Source organism: Hemitrygon akajei, chromosome 6 (assembly GCF_048418815.1).
Source record: "Hemitrygon akajei chromosome 6, sHemAka1.3, whole genome shotgun sequence".
Taxonomy (NCBI): Eukaryota; Metazoa; Chordata; class Chondrichthyes; order Myliobatiformes; family Dasyatidae; genus Hemitrygon; species Hemitrygon akajei.
The window spans coordinates 25,298,003-25,315,417 of record NC_133129.1 but is presented as its reverse complement, the minus strand read 5'-3'; the positions used below and the strand labels follow the sequence as shown (position 1 = coordinate 25,315,417).

At 43.9% G+C, this 17,415-nt stretch overlaps 1 protein-coding gene across 5 annotated transcripts in view; it reads right to left on the bottom strand.

Moving 5' to 3' along the window:
- Positions 1-17,415, bottom strand: part of galntl6 (polypeptide N-acetylgalactosaminyltransferase like 6) — a 1,226,984-nt gene that overhangs the window by 135,151 nt on the left and 1,074,418 nt on the right. For all 5 annotated transcript variants that reach the window (XM_073047999.1, XM_073047997.1, XM_073047996.1 and 2 more), the window contains exons 8-9: positions 9,633-9,750; positions 2,436-2,543 (exon numbers count right to left, since the gene is read on the bottom strand). In XM_073047999.1, the coding sequence (XP_072904100.1) occupies positions 2,436-2,543; positions 9,633-9,750 (226 nt within the window). The remainder of the gene's footprint in view (positions 1-2,435; positions 2,544-9,632; positions 9,751-17,415) is intronic.

Genomic DNA, 17,415 nt, shown 5'->3' with positions numbered 1-17,415 from the left:
GGAAAGAAGGGAGTGGTTACAGGAATTTAGAGACAAGTGAATTGATTTCTATAGAGTCATAGAATCTTAGAGTATTACAGCATGCAAACAGGCCCTTTGGCCAAACTTGTCTATGTTGACCAAGTGTCTACCTCAGCTAGTCCTATTTGCAATTGTCTCCAGTTACAGGAACCTGCATTGAGAATTAGTAGGCATCTTGTGTGAGGAATGGCTCAGTCGAAAGAAGTCTCACCCATCATGGAAAAACATGGGTTTACGAGCAATCTAGTGAATGTAATATGCATATCAGCTAGCATGTGTCTGAAAGTGATCCTACTCGGAATCAGAACCAGGTTTGTTATCACCGACACTCAGGGATATTCAGCAGATGCTGGAGATCTTGAGCAATGCACACAAAATGCTGAAGAAACTCAACAGGTCGGGCAGCATCTATGGTGGGAAATTAACAGTCAACGTGTCGGATTGAGTCACTTCATCAGGACCTTGGAAAGTGTCTTGGGCTGTAATGTCAACTGTTCATTTCCCTCCATAGATGCTGCTGGACCTGCTGAGTTTCTCCAGCATTTTGGGTGTGCTATCATTATGTAAGGACATTTGTAGTTTGGCAATAGCAATACAGTGCAAAGGATAAAAATTACTATCAGTTAAAAAAAGAAATAGAGCAGAAGAGGAATAGTGAGGCAATTTTCATTGGTTTATAGACTATTCAGAATTCAAAAGACACAACACTTTGAAGGTAAACAGTTCTTCCTCATCTCAGTCTTAAACAAGCATCCCCTTCAACGTTCCCTCTAATTTTTTTTTTTACAGCTGTGTGGACCAATCATTTCTCTGAGCAGAAAATTATTATGTGGCCCGAAAACTGCTTGGCACTTTGAATGTTTTGTTCATAATTTGCATACTGTGAATATTTAGAATGAAAGCACCCTTTTGATTGTATTCGTTCATTGAAGGGTATGATAAAATATACTACACCAAAGAAAATCTTCTATGTTTTGTAGAATCACATGGCGTCAATGCTTATTGGGCTGATAGTTTATTATCAATGAGCTACCGACTTCCATTTTGTGTTTATTGTTACGGTTTCTAACAGTGTGGTAGCTTGAAACACTGACAATGTAAATATGGTGAAGATCTAAAATGTTTCAAAGTAAAGGTTGTTGTATGTTTATTATTTAGAATATTTATGGATTATATTCATTAACACATAATTATGAAGTATTTCACAATTATATTAACAGAGATTTCAAGATTATATCAGCATAATTTCAGAATTATATTAACATTATATAAAAGAAAATTCCAGCTGTTTAGCAACTAAGGCTACATGTACGGGAGATTTTCAGTTACTGTGCTGCTGTGCACCCGCATAACTTAGCAGAAATCGTGATCCCCTTAATCTATATCCATTGGTCTGAAATTCGTCTCAAAAGGAAATAATTTTCCTGCATTTATAGAGTCATACATAGAGTTATACAGCAGGGAAACAAAGCAACATTGCCAGCCCACCAAGGAATCTTAAATTCTCCAATACGGTCAACACTCATTCCTCTAAACTTGCATGAGTCGAAGCCCAAGCATTTTAGCCTTTTCATATGAGACCTAGGATCAGCCTGGTAATCAAATGAATCAGCCTGCAAAAGTGTCTGTGACCATTGACCTTACTTACACTCCTCACGATTTTATAAACCTCTGTAAGGTCATCCCTCTGCCTTCTAATACTCCAAGAGGGAAAAAACCTAACCTATCCAGTCAACCAGAAGAAGGTAGAGCTTAGGAGGTCTAATGGTGCCTAACCATGACTGCGTGGCTTGCATCTTCGGAAACAGCTCTATTTCCATCTTTAATATCTCTATTTTTGCCTTTCAGGGTTCTTTTGAAGACACTGACATGGAGTTACATGCTGATTACAGTTCTTTATGGGAATGTGACCCACTCTCGGGGCTTCAGAACTGACTGTTGTTGTTCAGCACGCCAAAGGCTCGGCCTAAGAGTCCGGCTCGGATTCGGAAGCCTGGGATCTCAGGGCTCTAGAGACGGGCAGTTTGAGGGTCGGTGTCACGACCGGAGACCCGTGTGTCTTCGGGGGAGTTGAAATATCTAAAGTTGTGTGCCCAGGGTGCATTAAAATTGAGCTCATTCTTTCCATATTTCAACACCGTTCTCTGAAGAGTGACCAAAGAAAAAAGAGAACCAGTGTCTGAGTTTGAGAGACACAAACGACTATAGATGCTGGAATTTTGAATTCACAAACAATCAGCTGGAGGAACTCAGCGGCTCTGTGGGAGGAACAGAATAGGAAATGCCTCGGCTCAAAGCCCTGCGTTGGTGTCCTGCTTGAGCTGAAACGTCAACAATCTTTTCCATCCCGCAAATGCTGCTTGGCTCGCTGAGTTCCTCCAGCCAATTGTTGCTCCGATGTTCGAGTTACTCACCCTTGCTAAGCTGGTGCCAGAGGGAACCTTATATGGGACGTACTTTCTGTAGATGTGACCAACTCGGGAGCAAGGCGCGTCATACATGTGTCCTCCGCACATCCAAACCTACAGAAGGAAGAGGAAAGAAAAGAGGTCAGTAATACAGCTTTCTCCAGCACCCTTCAGAGGCCAAAACTGTTCTATCTGTCAGCTAGTCACCAGCCTGAAACATTAACTATTTGTCTCTCTCTACGTATGCTGCTTGATCTGCTGAGCATCTCCGGTATTTTCTGTTTTATTTCAGATTTTCAGCATTTGTTTTCTCACAATCTCTCTTGTTCAGGTTTAATATCACTGGCATACGTTGTGAAATTTGTTGACTTTGAGGCAGCAGTACAGTGCAATACATAATAATAGAAAAAACATGAATTACAGTAAATATGTATATGTTAAATAATTAAATTAAATAAACAGTGCAAAAATGGAAGTGAAAAACAAGATTTCTAGCGTCTGCAGGATCTCTTCTGCACTTTGGCCTGTTTTATTCCAGTCATAAGTCTTCAAATAAATTTATTATGATGAATGTTGTAAATTTTCAATAATTTAAAAATCTACTTCATTTTAACAGTTTTTTCCTGAGATATTTAGGACAGTTGAAGAGCTATCATTGGGCAGGAAGTAGAGAAGCCTGAAAATTCAAACAACCAATTTCAGGAACAGCTACTTCCCTCAATCATTCGGCTCTTGAGCCAACCCTAATCCATAGAGATTAGTGATCACTTTGATCACTTTACACTAAAATTAACTTTGTGTTTGCCTTGTTTAAATTGTGTGTTTTTTTTTCGTTGTAAAAACAGTGTATAATTTATTTAACGTATGTCTTTCTTGTGAATGCTGCTTCCACGCTTTCTTGACTAGTGAGGAAGAGTCGTGGTCCAGGTTAGGTCATCCATTACGTGCACGCCAAGGAACTTCACTCTCTCCATGGCAGAGCCATTGATGTGCACTGGAGCGAGGGCAGCCTGTACCTCCCTGAAGCCTACAATCCTCTCTTGCCTTGTCCATGTTGAGACTCAGGTTGCTGCTGTTGGACCACTTGGCAAGCATCTCTCCCTCCTCTCTATCTGCCAATTCTTCAGTGTCGCTGATGAGGCCAAGCATTGCAGTATCATTAGTGATGATGCAACTTGAGCTGAATCTGGCGGTGCAGCCATGAGCCAGCAGCGTGAACAGCAACGGGCTGAGCACACAGCCCTGGGGGCACCACGCTCAGCACGATGGAGCTTGAGATGTTGCTGGCAACTCGAACTGGCCGGGGTCATTCAAGTTCAAGTTAAGTTGTCATTCGACCATGCATGAATACTCATGAATGCAGCCAAACTAAACAGCCTTACTCCAGGGCTAAGGTGCACAATACAGCACCCACATTCACACAGAACACAAGGCACTTATCAGTAAAATACAGTCACACAAAAAAAAATTCCAAGACCCTGAGCCCATGAATGTTGCAGCAGACTGCAGTCGAGCACAATACAGCCCGTCTTCTGCCAAGTGAACACCAGGGGGCAGCCACGCCACACTGCCGCCAGTCGAGTGTACTGAATCTGACACCTCTCTCCTGGATGGCTGTAAACAGGCGATACTGCAGCTTCTCGCCTAGTCCTGGCTATGACCGAGGTCACACAGCTCCCTTGCCATCTGCCAATAAATCAGGGAATTGGACAATATCCAACAGGGTCTTGCGATCACAAGAAAAGCCACTAAGATGATCACTGTTAGGCTGCAAACTGTATTCGTGCACCGATTCAGCTAAGAAGTCCAAGATTCAGTTACGGAGAAGGGTGGTGAGCCCCAAAGAGGACAGTTTACACACCAGCCTCTGGGGGATGATCATGTTATATGATGCCATGTGCTTGAGATGCTGCTGCAAGTGCCTGCATAAAATGTACCTGTGCATATGACAATAAACTTGACTTTAACTTTTTTTCTCAGGGAATATGTCCCAGTTGAGTCCATTTTAGTATTGTGAAAGTTTTTGATGTGATTCTTGTCATGAACCAACGGCACCTCATGTCTGTCTGATTCTTATCAACCGCAATTATAGTCACTATTAATGCCACAATGACCTTTATCCTCTCAAACATCTTGCTGGTAATGGGCTACAACCCGTTTCAGAGTTGAAGGAATGATGTAGCTGTTAGCTTCCTTTATGTTAATAACCACAAGCAGATGCCTGAGGTCAGTATCTTTAATGAGATAAATGACAGGTGATGATGAAGATGGAAGCCCTGCTGACACCAGAGTCTCTCGATGAATGCATTCCCTCAGTGAAATACATCAAGGCAATTTACCTTCTGAACTCTCTCTGCTGTTACCATGGTTCCCTTCAGACACCAAACAGGGAGATACAGTAAGGCCTGTATTTCAGCTACGGAGCAGAAAGTGACAGATTGCAGCAGAGTAGGGGAACGATGGCGGTGGGCTTTTGCTAGATGCAATAAATGTCTGCTTGACTGCACCTTTTGTGCTTTGGAACGAACCGGGCTTTGAGTTTTTCGCACTAAAAGTGAAGTGTTGAGCGTGTGCCCTGCTGTTGGCTTCTGGCGGGAAGTTGTGGGGCAGGTCTGAAACTTCTTTTTAAAAATCAGAACAAGGCTTAGCGTCGTGGTTAGCACAATGCTTTGCAGTACCGGTGACCTGGGTTGAATTCCCGCGACTGTCTGTAAGGAGTTTGTACGTTTTCCCGGTGAACCCATGGGTTTCCTCTGGGTTCCGGTTTTCTCCCACAATTCAAGAGTTGGTCCGTAGGTTAACTGGTCCTTGAGTAGGCTAGGGTTAAATCGGGGGTTAAACGTTCCTCATGTATCGATCTCTACCACTATTCCTGGCAGGGCGTTCTAGTCACTCACCACTTTCTGTGTAAAAAAAAACCCTATCTCTAACATTCCCCCTCTTCCCCATACTTTTCTCCAATCACCCTGACATTGTGCCCCACTGTTATTCCCCAAGAAGGCAACATCCTCACCATCCAGGCCAGGAGGTGCAGAAGCCTGAACTCCAACACCACCAGGTCCAAGATGAGTTAGACTAGCTGAGGAGGAAGGTGGGTAATAGGTGAGACCAAGTTAATGTCAGCCCTTTATCTCTTACACCTATCCCTCTCAGCTTCTTACTCCCCCATCCACCCACCCTCCCACTCAAAGTCCCATGCATGGACTTGGCCTTCACCGCAGTCTGTGGCAGAGCATTCCACAGATTTACGACTTTCTGACTAAAAAAAATCCTACTTACCTCTGTTCAAAAAGGTCACCCCTCAATTTTGAGGCTGTGTCCTCTAGTCCTGGATACCCCCACCATAGAAAACATCACTGGCAGGTAGTAAGAGTGGGCTCCCTCACCTCTGCTCCTCTGACCCTCAACACAGGCGCTCCTCAGGGCTGTGTACTAAGTTCCCGCCTTTACTCTCTGTATACCTATGGCTGTGTCACCACCCACAGCTCCAATCTGTTAATTAAATTTTCTGATGACACTACACTGATTGGCCTAATCTCAAATAATAATGAGGCAGCCTACAGAGAAGAAGTCATCTCTCTGACACAATGGTGTCAGGAAAATAATCTCTCCCTCAATGTCGCAAAATCAAAGGAGCTGGTTGTGGACTACAGGAGGAATGGAGACAGGCTAACCCCTATTGACATCAGTGGATCTGGAGTTGAGAGAGTGAACAGCTTTGAGTTCCTCGGCATGAACATCACTGAGGATCTCACGTGGTCTGTACGTACCGGCTGTGTGGTGAAAAAGGCACAACAGCAGTTCTTTCACCTCAGACAGTTGAGGAAGTTTGGTGTGGGCCCCCAAATCCTAAAGACTTTCTACAGGGGCACAATTGAGAGCATCCTGACTGGCTGCATCACTGCCCGGTATGGGAACTGTACTTCCTTCAATTGCAGGACTCTGCAGGGAGCGGTGTGGACAGCCCAGCACATCTGTAGTTGTGAACTTCCCACTATTCAGGCCATTTACAAAGACGGGTGTGTAAAAAGGATCATTGGGAGCTGAGTCACCCCAACCACAAACTGTTCCAGCTGCTACCATCTGGGAAATGGTACCGCTGCACAAAAGCCAGGACCAACAGGCTCTGGGACAGCTTCTTCCACCAGGCCATCAGACTGATTAATTCACGCTGACACAACTGTATTTCTATGTTATATTAACTATCCTGTTGTACATAATATTTATTATAAATTACTATAAGTTGCACATTGCACATTTAGACGGAGACGTAATGTAAAGATTTTTACTCCTCATGTATATGAAGGATGTAAGTAATAAATTCAATTCAATTCATCCTTTCCACATCCATCCTATCCAGACCTTTCAACATTCAGTAGGTTACAATGAGGTCCCCATCATTCTTCTGAACTCCAGTGAGTACAGACTGAAAGCTACCAAACGCTCCTCATATGTTAACCCCTTCATTCCCAGAATCATCCTCCTGAACCTCCTCTGGACTCTCTCCAAGTCAACATATCATTTCTGAGATTTGGGGCCCAAAACTGTTGACAGTACTCCAAGTGCAGCCTGACTAGTGTCTCATAAAGCCTCAGCACTATCTCCTTGCTTTTATATTCTATTCCCCTTTCTATGTTTCTAAATAAATGCCAACATTGCTTTTGCCCTCGTTACCACAGACTCAACCTGTGAATTAACCTTCTGGGAGTCTTGCACAAGGACTCCTCGGTCCCTCTGCACTTGACAGAGAAACATAGAAAACCTACAGCACAATACAGGCCCTTCAGTCCAAATGCTGTGTCGAACAGGTACTTACTTTAGAAATTACCTAAGGTTATCCTCCGATGTTTGAACCTTCTCCCCATTTAGGTAATAGTCCGCACTATTATTCTTTTTACTAAAGTGCATTATCATACATTTCCCAGCACTGTATTCCATCTGCCACCTTTTGACCAATCTTCCAATTTGTCTAGGTCCTGCTGCAATTGCTTTGCTTCCTCGGCACTATCTACCCCTCCACCTATCTTTGTATCATCTGCAAACTTTACCACAAAGCCATCAATTCCATTTTCTAAACCACTGACACACAATGTGAAAAGTAGTGGTCCCAATAGTGACCCCTGAGGAACACCACTAGTCATCAGCAGCCGATTAGAAAAGGCCTTTATTCCCATTTGCTGCCTCCTGCCCGTCAGTCACTCTGCTACCGATGCCAGAACCTTTCCTGTAACATGAGACCTTGACTTTCTTTGACACGAGACATTGACTTTGTCTCCTTTCCCCTGACCTCCTTGATGAATTGTGCTCCTGATGCCTTGTACATGGAGATAGATACTGTTACCCCTTCCCTCACTACAGCCTGCATTATTTAACCAAATCCCTATGGCCTCACTGGCTTCTAGATAAGCTGCAAACTCAGATCGTACATTTGAATCCAAGAAATAAGAGCGTTTTAATTTTAAGTAGAAATATTAAAGCAAAGAACATTAATAATAGTTTGATTAGTCAAGGCATCAAAGGTTATGGCAGAAGGCAGGAAAATGGGTTTGAGAGAGAAAGTAAATCAGCTGCGATGAAATGACGGAATGAACTTGATGGGCCAAAAAACCTGATTCTTTCTCCTATGTCTAACGGTGGACGAATTCCTTTCCTCCCACAGATGATGTTCAGCCCATTGAAATCATCGTCCAGATTGTTTCCCATGAATCTTTGGAAGTGGTAGACATCAAGCCAGAGTAAAAGCCATGCACCAACATTTCATAATGCTTTTGAGTTTAGACCATCCCCCATCAGAGCACTCTTGTTCCACTAAAGGTCAATACCGTGCAAACATTCACGGTACATATAGCGATAGCAAGGATGCCTAAGACTTTTGCACAATACTGTATTAATATTATGTATTATACTGCTGCTGCTGCTGTTGCAATAAAACACATTTCATAACAAATGTGAGTGATGATAAACCTGATTCTGATATGGGTCTCTTTTGTGGATCGAGGGTGGGAATGGGGTCAGGAACGGGGGAATCATGGTTGGGGAAAGGGGAACGGAGATGGGAGGGAAGCACCAGAGAGACAATCTGTAATGATTAATAAACCAATTGTTTGGAATTAAATTACCCTTGCCCGGTGTCTCAGGGCTGGGTGTGTCTGCACCTGCACCACCCCCTGCCCCTGGTACTCCTTCTGGGCCACCTGTCCCACAACCGTCCCGTGGCGCTCCACCCTCGCCATTCCTAACATCCTTTGCTCCTGCCAGAGTTACAAACTCACACTCTGCTCCATGTTGACAAATGCCATGCCATGTCTTTGGTACTGGCACCCTAGCTATATACAATGTACGTGCCTAATACATTTGCACAGTCGATTACATCAAACAGTTTCATGGAGCTACAGTGCCAATGGTACAATCAATGGAAAGTGTTGAGGAGTATTGGGAGAGGGAGTTCATTTATCGAAGTAGAGAGGTGTGAATTTTGTATTATGAAAGAAAGAAGGTCAGGTGAAACTTTGGTAATAGCTGTAAACAGAGCTGAACGCGGGGAAGACATTCCTTCAACTGATCATTGCAGTGAGATATATTCAGAGCTAGTGAGTTAGAGAGGAAGATCTCAGAACTAAAATCAGGTTTGATTTGACATATGCTGTGAAATTTGTTGTTTTGTGACAGATACACAAAAGTATATAAATACTGCAAAAGAAGAGTAACAAAGTAGTGTTCAAGTGTTCAGAATCTGACGGCGGAGGGGAAGAAGCTGTTTCAAAAGCACTGTGTGTGAGCCTTCAGGCTCCTGTACTTCCTCCATGATGGTACTGACAGTGATAGTGACAGGGTAGGGTTAAAATTCAACGTACAGTGGTCATACCACTGGGTGGTGTTGGAATACTTTTACCTCATATAATCTTTTTTATGCAACAAGTTCTGTTAAACGATATGTAGTGTTGTAGTTTTTTTCATTTATGCTCTTCTCCCAGTAGTGTAAAACTTTAGAAGGACTCTGGGCGGTGTGGCTCTGTAAGGCTTGTTTCACCCCCCCCCCACCCCCTCTGGACAGTTCAGGATAACCACATATGGCAGGTAGAAGCAGCAGCTTCCCACAGAAAATGTCACACTTTCCCAAACAACAACAGCTGTAAAATTTAGCCAAACTAAGGTACCCCACCAAGATCAAAACCTGGAGTAGAAATGTCCACATGAACTCACCTTGAACGATATCTCATACTGCTCCCCTCCCCAGATTTCCAGTCCTGGGTCATAGCCACCCAATTCCCAAAACCACCGCTGATCCACGGCAAAAAGACCTCCAGCCATGACAGGGGACCTGCAAGATAAAGGTGATGCGGAATTCCATGAATTGATCCTTCCCTTCCAGGGTTAAGAAGATACATACAATAGGAAGTGAGTGAAAAAGGGGGATGTGAATTCGTGTTGCTTATTTGTCAGCTGCAAATGGGAATACTGTATCACATACATTCCGGTCAGGAAAAAAAAAACTTATTGTAGATCTGGGACATTTATTGTTCAGCTCCAGGTTTCATATGTTAGCTGTGAACTTCCAGTGATGCAAGGAATTTTGTGTGACAATAGTCCAATCTGAATCCGAATCCGTTAGGATTTATTGGCCTTGGGGGGAAGGCAGCAGAGATCTACCAAAACACTACCTGCAGGCTCATCCTCGAATTCCGACTTTCAGTGCTTTGCTGGGTTGATACCATGTCAAAACCCACTTTCTGAGAGAGTCCAAAACGTTTGTTTTTGCATAAGAGTCTGATTCTGATTCTGATTCTGATTCTGAGAGGTGAGTCTCTGGAATTCTCGATTCTGAAGGGATTTGGAGGTCAGATCATTGTGGGGGTGGGTAGGGTGCACTTGAGGAGGAAGTAAATGGTTTTCTGAAGGATCAGGGAACTGACTCAGAGGAGATGAGGCCTGCAGCAGATCAGCCACAATCATATTGAATGATACAGCAGTGCTGAGGAGTGAAGTGGCCTAGTTACTCTTGTTCCTTCTTTCTTGTGTCCTTCCCCAGGTATCACAAAATCACATGTTCAGCACATGATAACAAGTTAAGTTTCTACTAGAATCCAAGTGTTAAATTATAAAGAATTAGGCAAACTAGGGATTCAGTGGTTAAGACATAGAAACGTAGAAAACATACAGCACAATACAGGCCCTTCAGCCCACAAAGCTGTACCGAACATGTCCTTACCTTAGAACTACCTAGGCTTACCCATAGCCTTTCATTTTTCTGAGCTCCATGCACCTATCCAGGAGTCTCTTAAAAGACCCTATCATATCCGCCTCCACCACCGTTGCCGGCATCCCATTCCACGCACTCGCCACTGTCTGTGTAAAAAACTTACCCCTGACATTTCCTCTGTACCTACTTCCAAGCACCTTAAAACTGTGCCCTCTCGTGTTAGCCATTTCAGCCCTGGGAAAAAGCCTCTGACTATCCACACGATCAATGCCTCTCATCATCTTATACACCTCTGTCAGGTCACCTCTCATCCTCCGTCACTCCAAGGAGAAAAGGCTGAGTTCACTCAACCTATTCTCATAAGGCATGCTCCCCAATCCAGGCACCATCCTTGTAAATCTCCTCTGCACCCTTTCTATGGCTTCCACATCCTTCCGTAGTGAGGGGACCAGAACTGAGCACAGTACTCCAAATGGGGTCTGACCAGGGTCCTATATAGCTGCAACATTACCTCTCGGCTCCTAAACGCAATCCCACGATTGATAAAGGCCAATGCACTGTATGCCTTCTCAACCACAGTGTCAACTGGCACAGCAGCTTTCAGTGTCCTCAGTTAAACGATGATTTGAGAGTCACAAACAGCCAGTTCCTCTCTTGTCGTAGAGGCATAGAATCATAGAGCTATATGGCACAGAATCAGACCCCTCTGCCTCTCCTGGTCCATGCCAACCATGGTGCCTACCTGAGCTAGTCCCATTTGCTGACATTTGAGCCATATCCCTCTAAATCTTTCATATTAATGTGCCTGTTCAAATGCCTTTTAAATATTGTAGTTGCATCTGCCTCTACCAGCTTATTCCATATAACTACCACTATCTATGTCAGGCACACTTTAAATCTTTCCATTCTCACCTTATACATGGGCCCTCCAATTTTCAGACACCTACGACACTCGCGATTGTCATGATCCTGACTGAACAGCGGCAGGCATCCAAATTCTGGCACTCCGGTTCCCTGGAGTTTAGTCAGCTGCCGATGTCACTTTAAGATTTAGACTGCCAATTATTAGCTGCAACAGTCCTTCATGGCCAGTGTGTACTTAAAGGCCTCATGCTGAGCACTCTGTGCTCAATCATAAAAGTTCATTTTCTAGTAGTACTGTTTGAAATTCCACCTTTGGATTTTGTTTGTGTCGTCTTGTTTATTTTGAGTGTGATTCTGAGTTAATTCTAAACCTTACTCTGCATTTGGGTTCACCACCGGCCGTAGCTCTTTCGTTACAGTGATTTTATAAACTTTTGTAAGGTCACCCATCAACCTCCTTTGTTCCAGGTGAAAATGTCCCTACCTATTCTCCCGAGTTTCCTTACGACTCTAGCTCTCCAATCCTGGCGATGTTTTTGTGAATCTCTTCTGCACCTGCTCTTGCTTAATCCCATCCTTCCAGAACTGTGACCAGAACTGCACAGCGGTTTGTAGAACTGTAACATGATTTTCCAACACTTGGTCTCTATACTTTATTGAAGTTTTCACAGCAGTCAAAGAAATAGTGATGGTGGACGGAGCAATGCTATCTACTAATTGCTCTCATTGCAGAATGAGGTGACAGGCGATCAGAATTCCACAGACACGCCAGTCGCTGCATAATTGTCAATATAGTCACCCTTAGATCTAATTTAGGAGAAGCACGAACAAGACTTTCAAGTGAAATGCTGTTCCGAAGTACCAGACATCAAGATGCATACTATTCACTGCAAAATATTTAGAAAAGTATATAATGCCACAGATGCTGGAAATCTGAAATAAAAATAGCAAATGCTGGAAATGCACAACAGGTCAGGCAGCATCAGCGGAGGGAGAAACAGTGGGAATTTCTTTAGCCAGAGAGCAGTGAATCTGTGGAATTCATTGCTGTATATGGCTACGGATATATTTAAAGAACAGGTTGATAACTTTTTAATTACCAAGGGCATCATTACAGGGTGAAGGCAGGAGAAAGGGATTGGCAGCGCAGACATTATGGGCCAAATAGCCTAATTTTGTTCTATGTCTAATGGTCTGTCTTGCGTAATTTATGTCTTGCATTGTCTGAATCCACATGCCTGTGATATTGTTACAAGCAAGTTTTTCTTTGTACCTGTATCTCACTGCACTTGTGCACATGACGGAAGCCTGACCTGACTGGAGACAGCCACGCTAAATGCTGGAGGAACTCAGCCAGTCAGGCAGCATCCGGGGAGGGAAGTAAACAGTAGCCATTTCAGACCGAGACCCTTCATCAGGCTCGTCTTGACTTGAGCCAAGCAGGCAGGCTGCCATGGGAACCGAGAAAGATGCCACAACATCAAGAAAGGGCTTGGTTCTTCCAAAAAAGGGATTTATCCCCAGTCCTGGTAAAATGGGGAGATGTTTATCTGTCTATACTACAGCAAGTGTGCTTACTTAATCTGACATTCGGCTGTTTGAGATGATGGGCCTGAACATTAAGGCAAAGCCCTTTAACTGGATACAAAATATTCCAAGCACGATTTCACCGAAAAGCAGGCGAGTGGCCTCAGGCCGACTGCTTTATCAATGTCACATTGCCGTTCCAGGGAGCTGGCTGAGGCTCAAATGGCTGCACGGTCTCCCATCCACTGAAAACGACTGAACTTCACCGAAACACCCTTGGTCATAAAATGCTTTCAGACATCTTGAGGTATGGTAGCTAGGCACTGTAGCGTAGCGGTTAGTATAACACTATTAGAGCAAAACCCTGAGAACTGGGATTCGATTCTCGCCACCGTCTATCAGGAGTTTGTACTGTACACTCTCCCCATGAATACACAGGCTTCCTCACACATCCCAAAGACATATAGCTTAGGGTTAATGGGTTAAGGGCACACTAGTTTGGTGCTGTAAGTGTGGTGACACTCGCACAATTCCCACTGATCTGATTGAACGCAAACGACGTCTCTCGCTATATGTACATGTGATATAGCTTTAAGATGGTGCTGGTGAACCTCAGCGACTTCTAGCTAGTGGCTAACAAAAAAAGGAAATCAACTAAATACTTTGCTAACCACCCTTATTCTGGCAAACGATCATTGCGAGTAATAGTCTGTAACTTCCTGTTGGACTTGAAGGTCATTCGACGTGGCAGAACCGGGGCAAGGTGAGGTGGCGGGCCCATTGTCGAGAACAAGGAAGACCTGAGGTTTAATTGTTTTAATCGCCATGCCAAAGGTCAAATGGAGGCTGCGAGGTCGGGGCATCAGAGCGTACCGATACAACAGAACTCAGTGTTTGGACAGAGACTTGAGTGCAGGGCTGTATTGGAAAGGCTGTTACAGACCGAATCAAGGTAGTGGGGTCCTGGCCTCAGAGCGCATTGAGGTGATTGTACCCAATGCACGGACGCCAATTTTGGTGCTCGGCCAAATTGAAATGGTATGGGCCGGTTCATATCACTGCTCCACGACTTGGCTCTGCGCTCAACTCTGCTGAACTATGGGACTCTCTTTTGCGTACGCCAGTTCAGAATGCAATTTACTTCTGGTCGTTGTCTGCACCTTGTGCTTTCTTTCTCTCTGCACATTATGTGTTCGATGGTCTTTTTTTACAGGGGTTATTTTGGGTTTCCATGTTTCGTGGCTGCCTGTTAGGAGATGAATCTCAAGGTTGTATAACGTATATGTACTTCGAAATAAAGCTAATCTTTGTCTTTATCTAATCATTATCTTTAAGAACTCACTGTTGGAAGTGCAAATTTCTCATTTTTTTTACAATGCTGATCTGGGAAAAGTTTCACTTCACAAAATTTCTCATCTGGAGTCTTAAACAGGGAAAGTTTTGTGGCAAATATCAATGGTACATTTACCAGGTAAATGAAATATTTACCAGGATACAATGGAGATTGTAGGGACTGGGAATGACACCTTTTGAACTTCCAAAGATCTAAAGACTTTGACTACATCTGAGAGAAACATTGAAAACTCTAGTATCTGTTCTTCCACTATTTGTTCTTCAGTGGCCACTTTATTAAGTACACTTGTTATCCTGCTCATTAATGCAAATATCTAATCAGCCAATCATGTGGCAGCAACTCAATGGATAAAAGCTTGCAGACATGGTCAAGAAGTTCAGTTGTTGTTCAGACCAAACATCAGAATGGGGAAGGAATGTGAACTAAATGACCTAGACTGTGTAGTGAACGTTGGTGCCGGACTGGGTGGTTTGAGAATCTCAGAAACCACTGATCTCCAGTTTCACACAGAACTGTCTCTAGAGTTTACAGAGAATGGTGTGAAAAACGAAAGAAACATCCAGTGAGTGGCAGTGCTGTGGGTGAAAACACACTGGTAATGAACGAGGTCAGAGGAGAATGGCCGGACTGGTCCAAGCTGGCAGGAAGGTGGCAGCAACTCAAGTAACGCAACGTGTCACTGTTGTGTTCTGTTCTGTTGTGGCCACCGAGTGTAGCTTTTCCTATATTACATCTGAGGTAATATTCACACCAAATCCCCTAAATGGCCCGTCATTTACAGTTCCTTCTGTCCATTAATCTCTGAGGCAATAGTTGATCAGCACTCCACAGACGTGTCAGTGTGGGACGTTGACACTCTGCAGCTGAAGCTATTGTTCCATATTTGTCAGCGTGATCTAAAATAGATGAAGTTCAAACAAAAGTCTTGAGTGGAATGCTGTTTTGAAGTACCAGGCCTCAACTGTATTATATATACCTTGGATACTATTAACTGCAAAATGTTAAAAAAAACCCATAAAATTTTATAGATGCTGGAAATCTGGAATAAAAACAGCAAATGCTGGAAATGCGTATCAGGTCAGGCAGCATCAATGGAGGGTGAAACAGAAGGGATGTTGCAGAGTTTCAGGTTGACTGAAATAATCATCATTAACTGAATGATAATGAAAGTTCACCAATCTGAAATACTCAACGTACACCACCAATTTTCATTTCCTACTGGATTGAGTCTATAGCCAGCCCCAAAATTGAATGGGTAGTTGCAGATCAGGCCTCGATCCCCTGCAGTTTGCCTACCAGGAGCACACTGGAGTCGACGATGCTGTCATCCACCTGCAGATCTGAGGCTACCCTCATTTAGATAGGCAGGGCAGCACTGTGACCATCATGATTTTTGATTTCTCAAGTGCCTTCAATACCGTACAGCCCTCATTGCTGGGGGAAAAATCTCCTTTCAATGCAGGTTGTCACTTCCATTGTATCCTGGATAATGGACGACCTGACTGGCAGACCACAGTATGTGCAGCTTCACAGCTGTGTGTCAGATGTGGCTGTAAGCAGCACTGGGGCCCCACGGGGGTGGTATTAGCTCCCTTTCTGTTTACCCTGTATACCTCGGACTTTAGATACAATGCTAAGACATGTCATCTGCAAAACATTTCTGATGACTCAGCAATTGTTTGGTGTATAAAGGGAGGATAGGAGGATGAATACAGACCCTGGTGGAGGGCCTTGTCAAAAGGTGAAAGTTGAATCTGCAGCTCAACAGAAACAAAGGAGATGGTGCTGGACTTTAGGAAGATGAAGCCTGCACTGCTCCCTGTTATGATTGATAGTGAGGACATGGATGTAGTGAGGACCTACAAGTACCTGGGGGTGCACCTGGATGACAGATTTGAGTGAATTACTAACACAGAGGCTGTGTACAAGAAGGTCCAGAGTAGCCTTTACTTCCTGAGGAGACTGAGGTCCTTTGGAGTATGCAGGCCTCTCCCTCACATGATCTACCAGTCTGTTGTCACCAGTACAATCTTCTATGCGGTGGTGTGCTGGGTCAATGGCATCAACACGGGTGATGCCAACAGGCTCAATAAACTGATTGGAAAGCAGTCAAACTGGACACACTGGAGACTGTGGTAGAACAAAGGACCCTATGGAAAATCCTGGCAATTCTGCACTATGTGTCTCACCCTCTGCATCCCATCTTGGTTGAACAGAGGATCACTTTTAGTAATAGACTAAGATAAATGCGCTGATCCAAAGAACGCTAAATGAAGTCATTTTTACCCTCGGCCTTTAGGCTCTACAATGAGTCAATCTATAGCCGAGGAAGTGCGCCAAAGAAGGCCAGACACATCAGCAAAGACCCTCACCATCTGGGACGTGCCTCCTTCTCATTACTACCATCAGGGAGGAGGTGCAGGAGCTGAAGATTCACACTCAGAAGATTGAGAAGCAGCTTCTTTTCCTCTGGCTTCAGATTTCTGAACAGTTCATGAACCCATGAATGCTCCCTGATTTTTCCTTTATTTTCATTATTTATCTATCTTTGTAATTTATTGCAGTTTTATGATCTTGCACTGTACTGCTGCCACAAAGCAACACATTTTACTTCATCAGAGTCAGTGATAATAACAAACGTGATCTGATGTGATCAGTTCTGCTGAAGGGTCTTCAACCTGAGACGATTCATTCTGTTCCTCTTCCCACAGAGCTGGACTAACCTGCTGAATAGTTTGAGCATTTACAGCTTCTATTAAAAACTATAAGCTCGGTGCTGCCAACATCTCCTCATAATTTTGTACTTCTCCCTCGGTGAATCCGTGCTATGTCCTCTTAAATGGCATGAAAGGGAAAATCATTCCTTCCCGGAGTGGAGAGTCCTCTGCTCTCAAGCACAAACGCACCCCTCCATAAGCAGAACTCAACACATGTTAAATAGTTGGAGAGGGAGTCTTTCAATTTGTCGTAAATCCCTTGACCTGTAATAATATTCTCTGCATTCACTTTGACCCCCTGACCCAATAATCTCATGACATTCC